Below are 20,813 nucleotides of genomic sequence, written 5' to 3'. Positions count from 1 at the left end.
ATAGCTTTTGGTTATGATAGGAAAGAATTTGTCTTCATTTGGAGTTCACTATATTCAGTGGGCTGCCCCTGAACTTCCTCTGCCAAGTCTTTTTATCCAATTGCTCAAGACTGGGTGAAAAATGCTTTAAAGGTCTTGAGTCTTCTCTTTAATCATATTTCTTTTTATAATTTGAAGGACTGACTATAAATATCCCCCAGGGTAATCCTTAGTGCCATACAAAGCAAATGACTCTCCTCTCATTGTACTGCCCCCAGGTCCAAATTCTGAGATATGTAAGTGTCAGTCTTGTGTTTTACGTAAAATATGTATGATCTTGTTAAAAGAGAGCACTGTTGTATTAATTTTTTAAAAACTCTGTGGTCCACCCATATGCATGGCAGTACTCTTCACAATGGCCAAAAGATGGAAACTACCAAAGCATCCATCTATGGACGATGGATAAACCAAATGTGATACACACATGCAGTGGAGTAGAACTCAGTCTTAAAAAGGATAGAAATTCCAGCATATGCTACCACATGGATGAACTTTGAGGACATTACACTAAGTAAAATAAGCCAGTTGCAAAAGGACAAATATTGTATGATTCCACTTATATGAGGTACATAGAATCGTCAAGTTCATAGAGACAGAATGGTGGTTGTCAGGGGACTGGGGGAGAGATGGGAGTGACTGCTTACTGCAGACAGAGTTTCACTTTGGGAAGAAGAAAAAAGTTCTGGAGATGGATGATGGTGATGGCTGCACAACAATGTGGATTTACTTACTGCCACTGAATTGTACACTTAAAATGGTTGAAATACTAAATTTTGTTATGCATATTTTACCACAAAAAATCTTTGCAGAAGTTATAGGTCTTTACTAAACAAAGGAATGAATTACAGATTTTTTTCAAAAAGTTAAGTATTACACATTATAAACTCAAAAGCAAAATGAAAGAAGAATCCTTTGTTAATTAGGAAGTGGCATATTTGTAGCAGAAGTAATAGGCATGGACACCTTGGTGATTTAATATTTAATATACAAGTTACTAATATACCATAGAATGCAGTAATATTTACATTTGATTTTCTTAAAAAGGAATTTTCATTTTAACTCAATTGGAATAACTCAAACTGCCATTCAACATAAGAAAATTAACAGTACTTTACCATATGTAACTGACATTCTTTCCTGTAACTACGTTTACTGTATCGTCTTGTACGTTTTGGGATTTTCAGGACTCAGCTGAAGAGGTAATTCTGCTTGCCGGCTGTAGGATGCATCAGATCTTACCTTAAAAAAAAAAGCGTCAATAATCAAAATGTGGATAAATTACTTATAGACTGAGTGTATATTTTTCTTGGAATAAGTGCCACAATGAGTAAGAGAATAAACACTCTTGGTGTTGAAAAAATTAATACAGAGTCACAGAATACCCATCTGTATGGATATTTTTAATAACACTATTTAAAGGGATCTTCTCACTTCCCCTGGTTTATTGAACCTCTAGATCTCCCCTGCTTCTGATGCGACGATAAAGCGTTTATTCTGTACTTTATGTGCTCGAAGTATTGGCTCAATAAACTTTTACTGCTTAACGACACACCACTTTATTCAATACGCTTTGTGTGTGTGCCTTTCATTCCGATGGATGGTAAGAACCAATCACCGAATGCTTATTGGGTACTTGGGATGTGCAAGACATGCTGTTGCAGCCTGTAACTGTGGGTCGCAGCCCTGGCAGCTGTGAACGTTTGGAATATGGGAATAAACATACTGTAAACCAACCAGGAAAGTCAGGCACTTAGGATGCTGGCTGACAAGAGGAGAATTCCAGAGGAGGGTTCTCAATTTATGTTCTACCCTATAAAATTGGGATTTGTGTTTTAGCGAGCTGCACACTTCGAGCAAGGTCACCCAACAGATACTCATATGCTTGGAAATGGCAAAGGTGATTCTTTCACCTCCATCTTTCCTGTTGTTTTTCTTAGTATGTTTCTCCTTCACTGTTGGCAGGTTTGAGACCTTGATGTGCTGATTCAATCAGAACACTGACAAAAATCTTATCCAGTCTACTGAATAGGACACATTAAAGAAGAAATTAAGATAGCAAGCAAACTTGGAAAAACGTTCAGTCTCACAAATAGTCAAAACCATAGAAAAATGTGAATAATAAAAATGATAACACCGATTTGGGGAAGATGGTGGGATTATGGGTAATTATTGTCTTTTAAATTTATGGAATTTGTGATTTTGTTACTTTCTTTAATTCTTATTTTTTACTGAGGTGTAGTTGATTTACAAGATCAGTTCCAGGCGTACAGCAAAGAGATTCAGTCATACATTATACATACTTTTTTTTTCAGATACTTTTCCATTACAGCTCATTGCAAGAAACTGAATATTTTGTTACTTTTAGAATTAAGGAACTATAAATTAAAAAGAAAAAAATACTGCCTTTGTGAAAGATCACTTTGTGAGACTTAGTAAATAATTTGTTCACTGTCTCAATTTTTAACATATTATTCCCCATTGTTATTGAAGCCTCTTCATTCCAAAATCTGTGAAGAGATGGTCTTATTGAAAATATTTTTATTACTCAGTTATAACTAAATCATCAGCACCCATTTGAGCACTAGCACACTGTTTCCTTCCTCAGACACTTGCCATGTGTCACTGGGGCCTTCAGAGTTTGAGCCCCGGGCCTGGCTGCCAGCTTCTCTGCTGATTTTGTTGGTCAGACCTGATCCTTCCAGGTCCTTCAGTTGAGCTGGTCTTGGCTGCTTACAACTAAAGGAAGAACCCACACTCCTACGGGGGAGGTTCCAGACAGAGGGAGGAGACTAGCGTCATAGCACCCCTAGTGTCTAGACACTCCGGTCTTCCTGGTCCCATTTGCGTCCATCTTCCCCAATTTTGGAATCTGCTTTGGAATATTCTCACTTTCATATTTTGGTCATATATATGTATGTACAGAGGTAATATATATTTTCTGGGGAAGAAGGGAGAAGCAGGGGAGGGGGGAAGGAGGGAGGAATGGAAGGAAGGAGAAAAGAAAAGGATGAGATGGGACAGAGGCTAGTGGGAAAGGCAGAGACAAAAAGGAAATACACCCCACTGAGAAGTTTCTCCTCCATGGGAAAGTGGAGACCCTCCCCTCAACCCCCCAGGCCCCCCAAGGGCACTGACTAAATGCCACCTTGTTTTACTGGTCTGTGTGTCTTGTGCCTCCCAAATTCATCATTTTCTCCTCCATAGTACTTCGGTCCTGTGCCTTCACTTAGTAGATGCTAAAAAGATACTGGTTGATTGATACAATTTGAATAAAACTGCTCCAAAATTCAGAGGTAAAGGGAGAAGCAACGAATCCAGTAATATCCAGCTTAATTACATATTGATGGTGACCTACTAACAAGGTCCCTTATGAATAGTAACTTAGAATTAAAATTTAATTATTCTTTAGGATTGACCATATTACCAAAGGAGAGTATTATGTGCAGCTTTAATTGTACCACTAACTTAGAAGATCATCCTAAGTGTAACAGAGATGGTACTAATGTATTCCAGAAAAGTCATTCAGTTATTTCCCCTGCAGACTTCACAGAGTTACATTTTAACTCAGTGTAGGATAATCATGGAATGGCAGTACTTGTTCTAAGTTTTAAGGACGCAAAATACATTGGTGTGGCGTTTGATGTACTTTATACTTAGTTATTTTAGCAAAATAATATCTCCTAATTTGAAATCCTAAAATTATTTACTCACTACAGAAAATTATAAAAATATCAGAAAGTGGAAAGATTTGAAAAAATCATCAATTTCCCACCATAATTCACGCCAATCCTTTTTGTTTTTGAAGCAGAATATTTTTGTTTTGATCATTACATTATAGATTTTTGTAGCTTGCTTTTTTTTTTTTTTTTTTGCCCAAATGTCCTAACAGGAAGCAGTATAATGTGGTAACTATGAGTCAGAGAGAACAGAATTAAAATGTTGGCTGTACCACCCACTGACTTGAGTAATTCATATAATGTTAGACCCTAAATCTCAAGTTCCTTTTCTGAAAAATGGTAATAATTATATTTACCTCATAGATAGTCTTATTATAAACCCTCATTCCAGTAGTTGTCATGTCATAATTTAAATTTTATAAATATTTTTAATGGTTTCACAAAATTTATTGAGCGTCGTTAGCCATAATCTTTTAATCATTCTCTGGTTTTTAGACATTAAGATTGTTTTTAACATTTTACTATTTTAAATAATTTTGCAAATATAGATCTTGGGGTGGGGGCTTTTAATCAAATTTAGATTTATTCCTTCAGAAGTGGAATTATTGTATCAAGAAGAAATTTTACCATTCTTGATGTATATAATTGAATGCAATTATATAACAATTGAATACAATGTGCCTTTTCAAAAAGATAAAAACAGTTTATGTTCCTGGCAATAACATATGAGGATTCTCATCACATTCTGTTAGGATTTTTTTTTTAATTAGCAAATTTGATAGGCAAAAATTGTTATTTTGTCTTAGTTTTCATGTCTTTGACTATTAATGAGGTTGAATATATTTTCCAGGTATTTTTAAACTAGTTTTGTTGGGTTTTTTTCCTTTTATGAATCATGTTTTCCTATCAACAGGCATTCCTAATCAGGCATCTGCTTACCAGCTTTTAAAATGTTCCTTAAAATGCTGTACAGCTTTCGCCAGCATGTAGCTAATGAAGTTAGAACTTTCAGCATTTTCTTCAAGAGGGATGGTGAGTGTGAAATTAGGGGAAGGCAGAATGCTTAAGTCTATCACTGTTTCATCTTGTTTGGAAAAATTTCCTTCATGAACACCTGGAACTTCCTAAGGAGAAGGATTATACAATAAAAGGTTACTAACTTCCAGTGCACATTCAGGGTTAATTTAATACCCCATTAGTCAGGATGGGCTAGGTTGTGCTGAAGTGACAAATTAGCTCCAATGTTCCAGTAGCTTCGTGCAACAAAATTTCTTTCTTGCTCATGTTTCATGTCCACTACCAGGGTTCTGTACCACCTAGACACTCAGGACCCTGGCTGAGGGGGGAACATCACCTTACGGCTGTAGTGGCTTTCTTCTCATCTTCAGCAGAGAAAGAGAATGGATAACCATACACAGACTCTTCACTATCTCAGCCTAGAAATAACTCTTTTTGGTTTTGTTCACATTTCATTGGCCAGAACTTACCATATGGTACCACTTAACTGCAAGAGGAACTGGAAAATGTGAGGGAATGGATGGAATATCTGATGAGTGCCACAGTGTGTGCCACAAATATTAATGTGATGCACCAAGTTTTGTACTGAGTTTCCCTAGGAAATTTACAGTTTATGGTTGTATGTGTGATTTTTGTAAGAACCAGTCATCTGAAATGTGTGTCGTTTACTCTCTTAATGAGTTCTCAAGTGCATATGCTTTGATTTTAATAATTTATATGAAACTGTAATGACATGCAACTTGATGTAACCTTAAGAGAGCTATTTTGAAAATGTTTTCAAAAAAAATGTCCCTGATATTAATTAGCCAAAAATGCTAAAGCAAAACATTAAAAAGCCAAATAAAAACTGGTTATTTCTTAATTCTAGTTTATAAAACTAACATTACTTTCTTTTTCCTTTTGGTAAATATAACACCTAAAAATCACATAAAGCATTTATGTCGAGTTCAGTAAATAATTATAAAGCTAACACCCATGTAACTACAACCCAAGGGGCATAACTTTTTTCACCTGTTGGAATTTGTATATTTTTTACACAAGGTTCCTCTCCAGTACTTGCTGTTTTATGGATTTGCACTTTCCATTACATGTGAAATAAGAGCTGTTTTGAGAAAAAGAACTTTTACAGGCAGTTCAGCAAAGTGGTTAAGTCCATAGATTCCGGAAAAAGCTGCTTGGGTTTGAATCCCATTTCTACTACTGAGCTGCTGTGTGACCTCAGACAAGTTGTTTAACTTGTCTGTGCCTCATCTGAAAAATTTAGGAAACAATAATACTCACCTTATAGGGTCATTTGAAGGTCTTAAATGACCTAATATATGAGGAGTGTTCTTAGAACACCGCCTGATAAATAGTAAGTCCACTTTAGTGATGATGATTATTAGAAAAAATGTATCATTGAAAACCATAATTTTAGTTTATATGGAAGTTTTTGATGCACAAGTGTCTTTGTTATCAATATAAAAATTTTAGATAAATTAGTTAATGTTACTAGAGTGGAAGCAAATTGAAGCACACAATGGAAATCCTGACAACAAGAACAGTTAAATATTTGGCTCTACTTTTCTAAAGATTGAAAGCACTGCTAAATTTTTTCTTAAAGTTTGATTCTTTTCCTCATTCCTCACAAGAATTTTTCCTCTTTAAACTAAATGTATTTGTGAGGGTGATCAAATATATCGAATTATTTTTCTTGCCTAGGGTATAATCTATCTAATGAGGTAACTGAATCAGAGAGTCAGCTGGGATTGGAGCATTTTGACTGTGGTCTGTAGTTACAAATACATTTTACATCTGGGCTCAAAAACACACATCTTAACATACGTGCATATACACTGTACACACATATTTATACACACACATAAACACACATCATGGAAATGAAAGTTCCATGACAAATGCATACACCTTAGTAAATGCAATGCACTCTGATACTTTCTCTTCTAGTCTGTCCTATTCTGGTTTCGGTTTGCGTTTTTAAAGTGCTGCGTGTGACTCTCTAGACTTACTTCTCAGACCACACATGGGCCACAACTTTGCAGCTGGAAAGAGAGAATCATTAGGCAACAGAGTTCCATAGGCCAGATTCCCCAGGAGCAGAGCCTGAGACTCCAACCCGGTGAGGTATTGATTAAGGACGCTTTCAGGTGAAACTTTTAAGGGGATGAGGCAAGTAAGACAGAGAAGGGGAAGGAGCTAATTGGGGATGTAGCTTGGGGTGACCGCTAGCCTCAGCCTGATCCTGCAGGGAGCTCTGGAGAGTAAGTGGCACCAAGGGTGACCCTTTGGAGACGTTTGCAGGGGTGAGCAGTTAGCGGCAGCACCAGCTGGAGTTGGTACAGGGATCCCGGGGTCAGGGTAGGGCACTAACATTACATGCTGCACAAAATGTTGCACCTTCGGTTGGTCTGCACAGTGATTTTCATACCCGGGCTTTTTCAGGCCTTCTATTACTGACCTCATCAAGAACCACTAGCTGGTGCATTGTGTACTAATGTAATACGTGTGTGTGGTGGGGAGGGGGATCAGGAAATTCAGTCACTGTTTTAAATTATGCAACTGGGGTTACTGACTGAATGGGGGAGATGCCGTGTAAGTGCGACTTAAGATGGCAATATGTTTTTATGTGAATATCAGCATATAAATGTGTTTAATCTTCAAGGTAAGTCAGAAGCTTACTGTGTCAAAAACTAACGAGCCCTATAATTTATGGAGCTCTTGCTTTGGATAAGGAACTTTACTCATCGCTTTACAGACATCCATTTTAAGGTAGCTTTCATCATTCCCATTTTCCAGGTGGAAAAACTGACACCTAGAAAGAATATGGAACTTTCCCAAACTTACTCAGCTGGCAAGTTTCAGAGTCAGCTTTTGAACTCAGGCTGCTTTACCTGAAAGTCTTCTCTCTTAAAAACTACATTGACCAGATTTCTTCAAGGTCACCTGTATCAGCTACGGCACTATAGCTCTAAGCAGAATTAGCCATCTCTGGATTAGAAAGTATTTTATATTTTAAATTTTTTTAATAGAGTTTCTTGTTTTCTAAAGATCGTGCATGATTTTACCTCAAATCAGCCCAAATACCATCACAAGGAAGTGTGAACGTCCTCCTACAGCTTGTTTTCAAATTCAGATGTAATTCATAAAGAGGTTAACAGAAGAATCAGTGTATGCATACATTGTCTCCATATCTGTTCTCGGGTCTGTCCGTTACCTTTGTGGAGTTGAAGATGTTCCCAGGTGCTGGGGTCAGGTTCGCCAGTTCCGTCACCCAGCCAAACTGCTGTCTCATCTTCTCCATCAAATATGCCGTGTCCTCCAAGTGATGCTGGGTCATCTGGAGAACCTGGTTGTATTGCTGATTGGAGACGTTGACCAACTCGAGGGCCTCATCTACTTTCGTGTGTAGTTCAGGTACATCAGGACAGTCTAGCAGAGAGAGAGTTTTACTTTTTCCTTTCTCATGCGACTGTGTTTTGCACAAAGTTTCACCTCTGTTTTAGGGAAGGCTTTTTCCTTCAGTGGCACTCTCTAACAGAGTAACTGAGTGTCCCTTGTAGAATTCTCCTTACCAGAGATCATGAGAGAAATTATAAATCCTCACCTTCTTCCCCCATCATTAAAAAAATTTATATCACTATTCTAAAAGTTAACAGCTCTCAACTTGCAAAAGAAGACATTTTAAAAGAATATCTGGATCTCCTTTCAAATCTGTACTGTATCTTGTTAACTGTGACTCCCTTTGTTTTCAAAATATTTCCTTGAATTATTTTTCAAATGTCTACTATTGTAAATGTGTTTTACTCGTAAATGCACAATTCTCCCTCTCCTAAAGATCCCAAAACAATTTCTGGAATAATGTGAAGGCTGGGGAATTTTTACATTATATTTATGTCTCAAAAAAACCCAATAAGCTGATTTTTAAGACCCAAGATGAGGTAGTCTTCCCACCCCTACCTTTCTGAAGGCACGTTTTTTTAGTAAACAGAAGTTGTAGTTTAGAGAGGCCGTGGTCTTTTCCCACAACAGTCTCTCCTGCCCCAGATGCCCTAACAGAGAGACACTTCCGTAGCCTGCAGATGATCTTTACACAATACTCAGCCTCTCAGCAGCACAGCTGTATAAGTTCCTGTAACTGTTTCAGTCCAGATGGCTGCAGTGCAACAGTAACACAGATTTGCAGAATCTTAGTGACTTGGAAGCACCAAGGTTTCTCTCTCACTCCAGCACCTGTCAGTCACAGTTTGGGTGAAGGTTCTGCTACACACCTCCTCACTCAGGGTGATGGAGCCTCCACCATGTGGAGCGGAATAGTCCCACGGTCAGGGGAGGGAGCAAGACAAGTCCTCAGCCATTCTTAAAGGCTTCCTCCAGTAGTGAGTGAGACGGCCACGCCCAACTTCCAGGGGGCAGGGAAGTGCCATCTCCCATGCGTCCCCATCAGAGTATTAGTGAGCAGCCTGAGACAGACCCACGGCCGAGCCCAGATTCTCAGGCTGGAAAGACAGACACAAATATGGGAGGAACCACAAAATATTGTGGCCATTTTGTTTTTAGTCTAGTGTCCATGTGTCCCCTTCTGCTGGTGCAAGTTCCCAGTTTATGTCTGTTATTGTCAAGTAATCATTAATACTGCCTGCATCACTTTTAAAAGAGATCCAGTTTAAGTGATAATTACATGGCCTTGTGTAACAGAGACTGGGCTGGAGACAGAAATTCCTCAGTATAAATCTTATGTGCCTACTCCCTGTATTAAGAAATAAAATATTTCCCAAACAGATAAAGCCCCCACTCCATCCCTTCCACATCTGACCTCTTTATTTTGAAACTATTATTTTGAATTTAGGTATATGTCTCCAGTGCCAGTAAGTGGTATGGGAAAAGAGCCACTTACAGTGAATCCATTCAAGATTTGGGCCAAAAATGTATGGTAAATAGTGAAAAAAAAAAAGATCTATGATATTTTGGAAAGTATTTCATTTATCTTACATTTATCAAATATAAGATTATAATTATAGGTATGTGCTTAGTCTTAGAACAAAGAATGAATCAAATGTGGATTGAAGAGGCAAAATCATTATTTGACAAAATGTATCGAGAGTTGTTTGTTACAGCAAAACATTGGAAGCAACTTAAATGCACTTCAGCAGGAGAATGGGGATAAATAGATTGTGATGTTCTGACATAGACTAAGATACATCAGTGAATCAATGAATTAGAACCACAAGTATTCACATGACTAAATCTCCCCAACTGTACTGAGTGAAAAACCAAGTTGCAAAAGAACACATAAGCAATAACGTCTACATTGTTAAGAAAAAATTATCCAAAACTTGAAACAAGCAGAACAGCTGCGTGTCCTCTCACTGTCATACAAAGTGCTGTCCTTGTGACGAGAACTCTGAGGATCTCCTCTCTGAACAACTCTCCTAGGCATCATGCAGCGGTGTCAGCTACAGTCACCGTGCTGTACATTACATCCCAGCGCTTATTCATCTCGTAAAGGAAGTTTCTAACTTTTGACCACCAGTCACCTCCCCCGCATCTCCTCCATTGTCTTATGACAATCAGGGAGAGATTACTCATCAAAGCTTTTAACCGAATGAAAAGAAGTTAATGACACACAGGTGGGATGTCTGAGTGGGACTCTTTTTGTAAGAGGTCAGTACATTAGTGTACAGTTTTCTGCTGTAAAAACTTCAGTGTCTGCATGCAGCCTTGTGACCGTGACAAACAGCACTGGAATGATGAGAATCACGACCTCTTCAGATGATTTACTTCATCCTCAAAACACCTGTGTGAAGTAGATATATTGATTTCATCTTCCAAATGATAAAAAAGGGGTGCAGAGAGTCACCCAGTGAGCAATTCAGAAGACATAAATGGGTGGAGGAGAGACTTCAGTTAGGGAAAGGGAAGGGATGGGAGGCACAGAGGAAAGCGGGAGGGTTCCTGGAGAGAACTTTCCATCTGGGGAAGGAATGAAAGGCTGCTCCCGGTCAGATCTGGGAGGGGAAGGGTTCATCAGGCTGCTGAGGAGAAGGCACTATTCATATTTAAGTACTGATTAGTAATTAATAGTAATTAACCCACCAACTGGAAAGAGTTCAGGCCACTTAAAAAAAAAAAAAAAACTCGCTTGGCTAAAATTTGCTTCCACAATGTGATTTCTTCCTTGGTGGTTTTCTTTTTCTTTGTAGTAAGAAGGAAGAGTTTGCCCTAATTCGCTCATGGTTCTCTTTTGCACACATTAGAGTTCATTTGGTCTTTAACCATAAAGAATTTTCACAGGAACAATGAGGGAATTTTAAAAAAGGGGAAAAGTGAGTTGACCTACTTTTTGAATAAGTTATAAACCTGACCTGAGCCACCCCCAGATGGCAATGAGCACGCAAAGTGATGCTTGAGGGGCAGCGGATGAATCCATGATGCTTGTAAAAGTGAGATATTGACCTCTGAACAGAGAGCAATTGAAACCCCAAGAAAATAATAAGTATTTACCTTCCCAGAGGTAATCCTGACATTTTTGGCATCTTGTGTGAAATTGGAGACATTCTGATGAATTCTGGTTAGGTTCTCCACACAGTCCCCTGCCCCGCACAGGCAACATTTTCGAACTCTGGCGGCCGTGGTCAGAGTCTGCAGGTAACACAGCATTTTCACATTAGTGTCGTTAGAGAGTCTGAACTTTAAAGGTGTAGATACAATGTCATTCCATTTTCCAACCAGCACCTTCAAAATCTTTGTTCTGTATTTAATCGTAGGCGTGAACACTGGTGCAAGCGGTTGCCAGGACAATTTGACATCTATTAACAAGTACCCTGTTACTATTATTACTCATTGTTAATATTATTATTACTCGCTCCATACCCCCACACACAGAGATTAATGCAAACAATTTTATTTTCTGGAAGGAGTCATGAGAATTATTAATAGTAACTATCTGTTGGAAGAGAGAATAATGGGGGGGAGAGGGAGACTTTCATTTATTGTGTTCCTTTGTATATTTGAATTATTTTAAATTAAGTGTGCCTTATTTTTATTATTTCTGATGTCACTGGGGTTAACTAAATAGGGGATTATAAACCACTTTTCTCTATGGACTTCTAAAAATTTTTCTAGTCATTATTTTAATTCCTTAAAGCTGTAATTCAGATGTGCATTGGCATTCCAAAGATACTGGAAATGTCTTGTGTCTTAAACTGTGTGGTAAGCATTTACTTTCTTGCTATTCTTTTTTGTGTTTCGTATACATAATGTTATGAACAGTAGGTCAAAGATTTAGGGAAACATCAAATTTGAGAAATCTTTTTTTTTTTTCTGGAAGAATTAACCATCCATATAAAAATGATGATGTAAACAGAAGTCCATTCAACAGAAAATCTACAGTTCCCAATGGAGTGTTTCACATTAGGAAAAATGTATTATTAATTTGTAACCCAATGATATAGTTATATTAAATCCTTAATGTTTAAAGAATGAATCATTTCGAGATAAATTGTGAAGTGTAGTGTTTAAAAACCTACGAGTCATTTGCTGATCATCTGGTGTGTAAGGCAGCCATCCCCTTTGTTGAATAGAAATTGTTTTCTCTCACTCCTGTTAGATTTAGTGGCGTCTCCTCTTACCCCACAGAACCCCTGTGAGTTCTACTGTAGAACATCTCTGCATTGTGTGCTGTTAATTCCATCTCCTCTGTTAGACTCTTGAGTCCCTTGAAGGAAAGGGTTTGGTCTTGCATTTTAATCTTGTTATTCTTCCATACCCTCTGACATTCTGCATATGAAATGGTAGTGTAATTGTCCACTGACCTGTTTTCCCTTCTCTAGGCTGAACTCCTAAAAGTCAGGGGCTGTGTCCTAATCCTCATCTTATTCCCAGCATCTCGAATATTTTTAAAATTTTTATTTTTTAGGTCTATTTAAAAGTCAGGCAAAAATTACTCAGTCTCATCCCAGCACTGAGTCTACTTAGTCTACAGCCCTGATGCTTTCCCTCATATCGGGGAATTTGGAGCCTCAGAGTGGAATGCTAGAAAAACACCTGACTTACAAGAAAAGTCCTCCAGACCCGGGAATAGAACCTAATGGTTCCAGTAACGATGGCCATTCTCGCTGGGGGAACAATGGGGCGGGAAGGATGTAACACGGTTTCCTGGCTTCAGTCTCTGATCTGTTCTGGGCGAGCCCCTCCTACATGGAGGCTATTATGCAAGGCCTCGGCAATTTTGAGAGTTTGATTCAGAGGTTGCTCGCTACAGCTGATATAACTGAAAACTAGCTAGAAGGAGCCCATTTTTTCCCTATATACAAAAAGCTGTAGGTAATTATATCTTCAACTTGGTGAGCTTGAACATAAGCAGCCATGCATGAAACCAATCACCAGCCTATGCTGTGAAACTACCCAGCACTTCTAAAAGTTTCCTCCTGTGCCGTTTTTAAAAATGACTGTCGTCGTTAGCGATGAAAACCCTTTATATAAGATCTACCTGCTCAGGAACATTAAGTACACAGCACAGTCCTGTTCACTGTGGGTGCCGCTCTGTACCATTGATCTGCAGGACTCACTCGTCCTGCATGACTGAAACTTTGTACCTTTGACCAGCATTTCCCCCTGTCCCCGTCCCTTCAGCCCCTGGCAGTGACCATTCCACTCTCTGCTTCTAGGAGTTTCGCTCATTTAGATTCCTCATTGAAGTGGGATGATGTAATTCTCGTCCCTCTGAGTCTGGCTAATTTCACTGAGCACAGTGTTCTCCGGCTTCATCCATGTTGTCACTGATGGCAGGGTTTCTAGAAGGAGCCCGTTGCATCTTTCATGTCAGAGAGGAGCATCCTCTTCCTTGGCCTAGTGGCCCATGAGCGATGAGTCCAAGGAAACACAGATTCTATACGTGGCCCACACAGCAGCTCTCGTTTCCGAGGTGCTGGGTCCCAGCCACTCCACAGACGCCCAGAGAAGGTACCTCCTTCTGCCTTGAAACATCAAGCAGCACTGTAGTTCCAACATGGAAATATCAGGGGGCCTGGGTGGTTATTGGTAGAAGGTAATTCTTATCTTTTTCAGAAATTTCCATTTCTGTAGTTTGCGGTGTGTCTACGAGCATTTTCTCTGGTGGTGTGCATGGACATTCTGATCGCAGGAGTTACAGCAGTGAGGTGGAGGAGGCCGAGGAGGGCGCTACGTGTGACCTGGTTTGACACGGCCCTAGGTTTCTTCCTAAACTGGGAATTGAGGAGCCTGGACTGATTTTAAAGAAACTCCATGATGCTCAAGCAGAACAGAGCTGAGTGTCTGCCTGAGTTTGAATAAAGGAGGCAACTGTCTTTTTCAGGTTCTCACCTTACTAGCATTTTGTTTCTCAGCTTTGAAAGTTTGCTTTAAAAAGAGAGAACAGCCCCACAGAGCTCTTGACAATGATGGAAGGGGGCTGGTGTTTGGCAGACCTCAAAGCTTCCCCTAAGAGGCTCTGACACCTTGATGATCCAAAAACTGTCATCCTCAGAAACACCGTATGATGACTTAGAAGCGGCCACCCTTTCTAAAGCTAAACAAAACTTGACTTCAGTATAAATATCTAAGCAAAAAATCATCTTTTGATACTTGCCTTTGTCTTGTTTTGATAAATCCTCTATTGCATTCAGCATCTCAGTAACTGTTGCACTGACGCTCCGATAAACAGATAGACTGAAATTACAAAACCGCTGGAAAAAGCTAGGAATGTCCCAATGTGGCCCAACATGTGCTTTTCTCGTTGGCTCTTTGGCTAAGGCTGGAAAAAAGTAAGGCTCAATTAAGTCTGTATCTGACATGAAATAGGATTGAAAAGCCTGGTCGAATTCTTGCTGCATCTGTTTGAAGACATGAAAACTCCTGTTATAGAGAAATCTCACAGCCACAGTCAGCTGGCTGAACACATTCTCTATCTGGATCAGTTGTGCATCTTCCTCAATGAACTGCTCACTGACCGGGAGATCTTTTTCATTATCTTCATTGAAAGGAAACAGAAACTGATATATCTTCCAGAGAAACTGTTCAATCTGTGGGGTGGGGTAGGGGACAAAAAATGAAATACATTTATTTTCTTTCTGGATTATTATTTTTTTTTGTAAAATTTAAAGTCAACTTACAGTAGTCATTCCAAATCAAGAAAAATTCTGGACAAGCTAGGAAAAGGTAATCTACTTTAAGATCATTTATCAACACTCATGTATCTGACTTTGACCTTGACTATGGAAATAGGGTCTGAAATTCCTCTTGGTTTCTATTTGCCTACTAAAGGCCTTAAAAGGCCAAGTTTTCCATATTGTTGTCAAGCCACAGCCCTGATGTACTGGTGGTGGTTGGCATACATGGTTTTAGACTGTGTAGATTGTCTGAAAACTGAAGGCTCTTGTCTTTCACCTCTGCCTTAGTGTCTTAATTCTCTCCCTTTTTTTTCTTCTTCAGTGGAATGTCATTTGTGTCCTTATGCTCTCTTCTTTCTCATCTCATAAATTAGTCCATGGAAAAGAAAAGATCAATACATTTGCACTGAACCATAGATGCTTAATACAGCTAAATAGGTTATCTAGAGATGTTACATATTACCGGTGAGCAAAGCCCTCCTTGGTTGTAGCCAAAGGAATGAAGCTCTAATTATAGAATTCTCTACTCAGTGGGAGGCCTTCCAGCAGTCACACTATGCTCTACTTCATCTATGTGACATGTAAGTTCATGCCAGACATAGTAGCCCTTATATGATAGTGATAGGGCCATGATGAGTGTTACGGAACATATCAACCATCACTGCCATAGCCCCCTACAATGCTGTTCAAATCATTCTCTAGGAATTCCTAGAGGACTTGTGCATTTCTCAAAAAATTAATCTGGGTGGATCACGTGCTTCTCCCTCTGCCAGCTTCTCTTTACTTAAATTCAGCCACAGAATCAAAACTTTAAAGGCTCAAGAGATTGTCTTAAGGTCATATAACTGGCACAGATCGGAATGGTCCCCAAACCTCCTGACTTCCAGCCAGTGCTCATTGCAACATATTCTGGTGTATTAGAGAATGGCTATAAAAATAGAGCAGGTGCAGTTAACAGTGGAGGCAAATTAACTTGGCATATGAATTATCTTAGGGGGTGCTCCCTCTGTAATTGCATAGGGCACTGCTGAGCCAGGCGCAGACTCTAATTAGTGCCTGCTCTGAGATGGAGAGGGAAATTTCACTGCGTTTCATACTCAGCCAACTTCTTGAAGGGGAGGGGAAATTCAGGCCAATAGAAGACGAGCCTTTTATGGGTCAGAGCTTATCCTATTCAGGTCACCACCCTCTGTGATTCCCTCTGCCCAGAAGGGAGCCAAAGGGGACAAAAAAGGAAACATGCCAGTCCTACAGGGCATGCATGGATCAGGGTAAAGGGGACATGTGTGTGCACACGCATTTGGGTGCTGCCAAGAGAGGGCAAGCCCATTGAAGGAGAGACTCAGGGGCAGAGAATGCCTTCGAAGGTTAAAAATAAAGCAGGTTGAAATCAAAAGACTGTAATACTATTATTCAGAATGCAATTTAGCAAACATTTATTGAACACCTACAGTGCTTAAATGAAGGCAAATAAGATACGGTTCCTGCCCTCAAAGAGCTTACAATCTAGTGGGAAGATGTTCAGAAATAAACAAGTAGGAGGCAGAAGGAGTCAGGGCACTCCTGAGAGATACACACAGTGTAATGAAAGGGAGGGACAAACACTGGATGGCTGTTCCAACTTAGAAATTATATATCCACAGGTGATTCACACAAAAGCATGACTGCAAGATTCTAGGTTGCAAAAGGCCAACATCAGATCAGCCATCTCTAATCTCAATATTAATATAAATTGATTTTTAAAAGTAAGCTGAAGCAGGTACCTTAAGAACTCAGAAAGCCTGAGCTCTATTTCTCCCTTACCGTGTTTTTCATAGAGGACCAACTGTTTTGGCAGGTTGTATAAAATCTCATGCAGTTACTTTCCAGGCAAGATTTGCATTCATCCCAGGAATCTGTCAAAGACACCTGGCATAGCCTTTCTTCCTCTTCCAGATGCTCTTGAACTTCATTCATAAGTTTCAGGGCTTCCTAATTAAAAAGTAGAAAAACACACCCTGTTTCCATTTCATGACTCTATGTGTTGTACCTTAGTTGATTTCTCGCTTTACAGAATGTGTATTTTCTAAACTCAACCTCATTCCTTCTTCAGGTCCTTGACAGCTGGCAGATCTGCCCTGAAGCTTTCTGTTAGGTTAAGAAATGCACACCAACTGGTCCCTCCTGAAGACTGTGCAGTTCTCCTTCACCTGTTCATTCATTCATTCAACAACTATTTATTGAGTGTTTGCTGTGGGACAGACATCCGCTCCCTGTGGGTGAACCAGCAGTGAAGATGCAGCCCCTGCTCCCCCGAATGCCTGTAATTGACCTGTTTACTTGTCTGTCCTCACCTCTCGCCCTTGGAGGATGTAGAAAATGGGTTTTAAGGCTTGTAAAGCTGAACACATTTATTTCCTTCATTCACGCTGCCTTTAATTTTTGTATGTTCTTAAGCATTGCAAGGAAGCACAATTCCTGTATGGCAAATCAAAGCTTCACTGTGAGTTGCATCCTGACGGCAGAGATGCTGTATTATGAGTCTTCCTTCTCCTCGGTATTCCGAGCACTCCCCCTTGTGGTGCCTGCTGTACTCGACCAGGTCCCGCTCTAGGAGCTCAGCAGAAGTGACACTTGTCCCCGAGAATGTCAACCCTGCCCCGGATCTCCCCCGGGGTCGATCAATCCCTAAACCCCCGGCCTGTGTGCACTTCTGCAGACCAGCTCCCTCCAGGCCTGAGATGTAGTTCAGGGAAGCTGGGGGCTGTAACAGACCGTCCATAAGATGACAGCCTTGGAGCTGACGGCAACTCCCTCACGTGAAAGAAACATGAGGGAACACAGTTTCTAAAACCAATTGAGTGTGTACTTTACCTACTGGAAAAGAAAAAGAAATCACCCTTTCCTGGCATATTAAGCCCAAAGAAACACCTGGGCACTGACAATCTCACACATCTCCTCTGCTGGGCGCAGATTTTTCAGCTGCCCTGTGGCAGGATCCTGGGGCTACACCAGGTGGCCTTTGCTACGTTCCACATAAGAAAACCAGCAGGGCCCCAGCCTGCCAAATGCACCTTGTGATCCAGGCAGGTCTTGCTTGTCTCTTGGGCTCTGCAGAATAATTGTGGAACCCTACACCTCCTCAAGGAAGACAGGGCAGGCAAAAATGCTGCCCAGATTCTCAGTCTGTTTGAAATATTCTGCTCATTGTCACCGTAAACCCAAATCGCAATATTTCCAATTACAAACTACACTCACTGTTCACCCTTGGGCAAATTACTTAACATCTCTGAGCCCCTTCTTAGCAAATAGGAATAACTGTAGGACCTGCCTCTTAAGGTTTTGTGTTGAATTGAGCAGGCAAGGCACCTCTCCCACTATCCTCTGATTTCCTTCCACTCACCTCTGAAGCATGACAAAAACCAGTGACCCAATCACACAGCCCAAGTTTTGGTAGCGAACCGTTGCCATGGAGGAAGGAGGCCTCTGGTTTAGGAATGCCCTGTCCCTTGCTTCTGCTTCCCCCCAAAGGTCCTACCCACTGACCGAGTCCATGCTTAGAACTCTCTTCCTGCAGTTCGTGGTTTATCAAAGTTCCACATCAACCTGGACGTGGTGGGGATGGGCAATCACTTTAAGCTGCTTTAGGGTTTCCCACTTTAGTAAGAGCGAGTTTCAGATGCTCTCAGTTAGTAGAAATAGGGAAAAGCTGAGGAGGGGGACTGAGCTGACGCTGGGTCACCTGGGGATGGGCGGTGTTTTGTACTGGGAGACTGGGGGTGCCCACCCCAAATTTGCCAATTCGTAATTTGTCTAAAGTGTCCTTTATTTTAGGTCTGAAATAATTTTAGAAAGGGAGACTCAGGGTTAAACAGGTTTTTCCTTTTTTAAATTATTTTTAAAATTTTTTAATTTTTAAAATTTAATTTATTTTTGTGTGGGGGAGGTAGTTAAGTTCACTTATTTATTTTTAGAGGAGGTGCTGGGGATTGAACTCAGGACCTTGTATATGCTAAGCATGTGCTCTGCCATTTGACCTATACCTTCATCCCCTCAAATTAATTTTTAAATGAGTGCCCAAAGTTTAAAAATATAATTCAATGGTTTTTTTTTAATATAAAATAAGCAGGTCTTAAGATAAAATAAAAATTCTCTAGTTCCTGGGATTCTCCAGGGTCAGAAATGAAAGTAATGCTTGCTTCCTTGACCCACCCCACACCGAGCCTCCTTTTCCTCATATGTACTGACTGCATCCTGGGCTTGCCAGGAGGCTCGGGGAAGGGAGAAAAACAGAAAGTCCTTGGGTCCCACAGGCACAGCGCCAGCCGACTCTCTCCTGGTCATTCTTCACAGGGTTGGGTTCACACATTAATTAACATCTTGAAACTCAGTTTCCTTAGCTGTAAAAGGGAAGTAATGGTTTGCTCAGATGTTGGAAGGATCACGTGTGATAATGTGTTTTATAAAGGGCCTGTAAGTGATATCTAGGGCCCTTATTCCCAGCGGCCAGACTCACGCACCCACCGGGGAAGAACCCAGCTAGAGGCGCTTCCACGTTCCCCTCAGAAGGAGCTGGTTTTGATGTCCTCACAGTCTTTTGACTGCTGCCAAGCAGGAGGAGGGCGTGCAGCTGCTGGTCAAGCAATCTCCTCTCCCTGTCCGGGACCCTGCGTGATGCAGGGAGAGAGCCAGCTGCAAGGTCAGCCAGTCTGGGGACAGGCTGACTACAGCTTCGGGGTCACAGCCTGTGACCCCAATTGCCTGATGGACACCCAGTGCCCCTGTGCTCAGAAGGGAATTCCAGCAGCTGTCAGGAACTTGGTGACCCCAACCTTAGAGAGCTACACGTCTAGTCTAGGTCTAGAGAGGAGATATTGGAACTTCTATTTGTGCCTTTTAAATTTAAAAATAGACTATGGGGAGGAGAAATGGGGAGTTGTTTAATGGGTATAGTGTTTCAGTTTTGCAAAATGGGAGGAATTCTGGAGACTGGTTGCCCAATAATGTGAATGTACTTAACATTATTGAACTGTACACATAGATGTGGTTAAGGTGGCAAATGTTATGTTATATTATGTATGTTTTACTACAATTAAAAATATTTCAATGAAAATAAAATTTGAAAGTAATTTACTCTCAATGTTAAAATTTAAAATATTTTCTAAATGACTTTTGCTATAGTTTTACTATCCTCTTTGATTTAAAGGCATGTTGGAAAATAAATTGTTAAAAATTTTCATTGTTTTCAGTGCAATAATAGTAGTGATTAATGCTGTTAAACTCTGAGCCACGCCACGTCTGTAATTTAGAAACGTATTGAGCTTTCCACTGTAACATATGAACAATTGCTAATCTTGCCTAGGGGCACCTAAATATAACATATATTCTCCATTGGTAAGATACACAGTTTGGACAACAATTATTAAGTAAAGGCATTTGAATGAAAACAATTGATGAGGCTGATGCCCTGTTTCCTGTGCTCCGGTGCTCTCCTGGGGTGCTGGTGTCAGGCATTGCATGGGACCAGCTGTGCGTGAGCACGCTGGGGAAGAGGGACCCAGTACAGCTCAGAGGCGCTGACACTGGTGGCCTCTCTCTTTGTCCACATGGAGCCAGTTGCAATGAATTACCATTTAAGAGGACTCAGGTAAGTGATGGTTTTTATTAAGTACTTTTGATGAAGCCAGCCCTCACTAAATGGACAAGTGGCTTTAAAAGATGCTTGGGGGGGGGGGAACCCCAGCAGATTAAAAAATACAAATAACTTCAGTTCAGGGAGACAGGAAGCAAATGGCAGCCCTCCGCTTTTTCGCTATGAGCCCTCTGTTGGCTTGCGTCAGTAAAAACATGACGATCTAATCAGATCTGGCAATAAGCTAAAACGTTTTTTCAAAGTATCTAGAAGATTATTTGAAATATGGACTTACTTCCACCCTAGCTAATGATGAGCCTCACCCTAAGTGTACTTCGTGTC

The 20,813-nt window shown here is 40.4% G+C and overlaps 1 protein-coding gene across 1 annotated transcript in view; it reads right to left on the bottom strand.

Annotated features, from left to right (window-relative positions):
• Positions 1–4,561: 4,561 nt before the first annotated feature.
• The window catches only part of CLUL1 (clusterin like 1), an 88,560-nt gene continuing 72,308 nt past the window's right edge, over positions 4,562–20,813 (bottom strand). Inside the window, exons 5-9 of the mRNA XM_031439103.2 lie at positions 16,664–16,831; positions 14,341–14,773; positions 11,235–11,372; positions 7,948–8,162; positions 4,562–4,840 (exon numbers count right to left, since the gene is read on the bottom strand). Of these exons, the coding sequence (XP_031294963.1) occupies positions 4,652–4,840; positions 7,948–8,162; positions 11,235–11,372; positions 14,341–14,773; positions 16,664–16,831 (1,143 nt within the window). The 3' untranslated portion in view covers positions 4,562–4,651. The remainder of the gene's footprint in view (positions 4,841–7,947; positions 8,163–11,234; positions 11,373–14,340; positions 14,774–16,663; positions 16,832–20,813) is intronic.

This window comes from Camelus dromedarius, chromosome 32 (assembly GCF_036321535.1).
Source record: "Camelus dromedarius isolate mCamDro1 chromosome 32, mCamDro1.pat, whole genome shotgun sequence".
Lineage (NCBI taxonomy): Eukaryota > Metazoa > Chordata > Mammalia > Artiodactyla > Camelidae > Camelus > Camelus dromedarius.
Note: the sequence above shows the minus strand (reverse complement) of the source record. Positions and strands in the feature narration are given on the sequence as shown.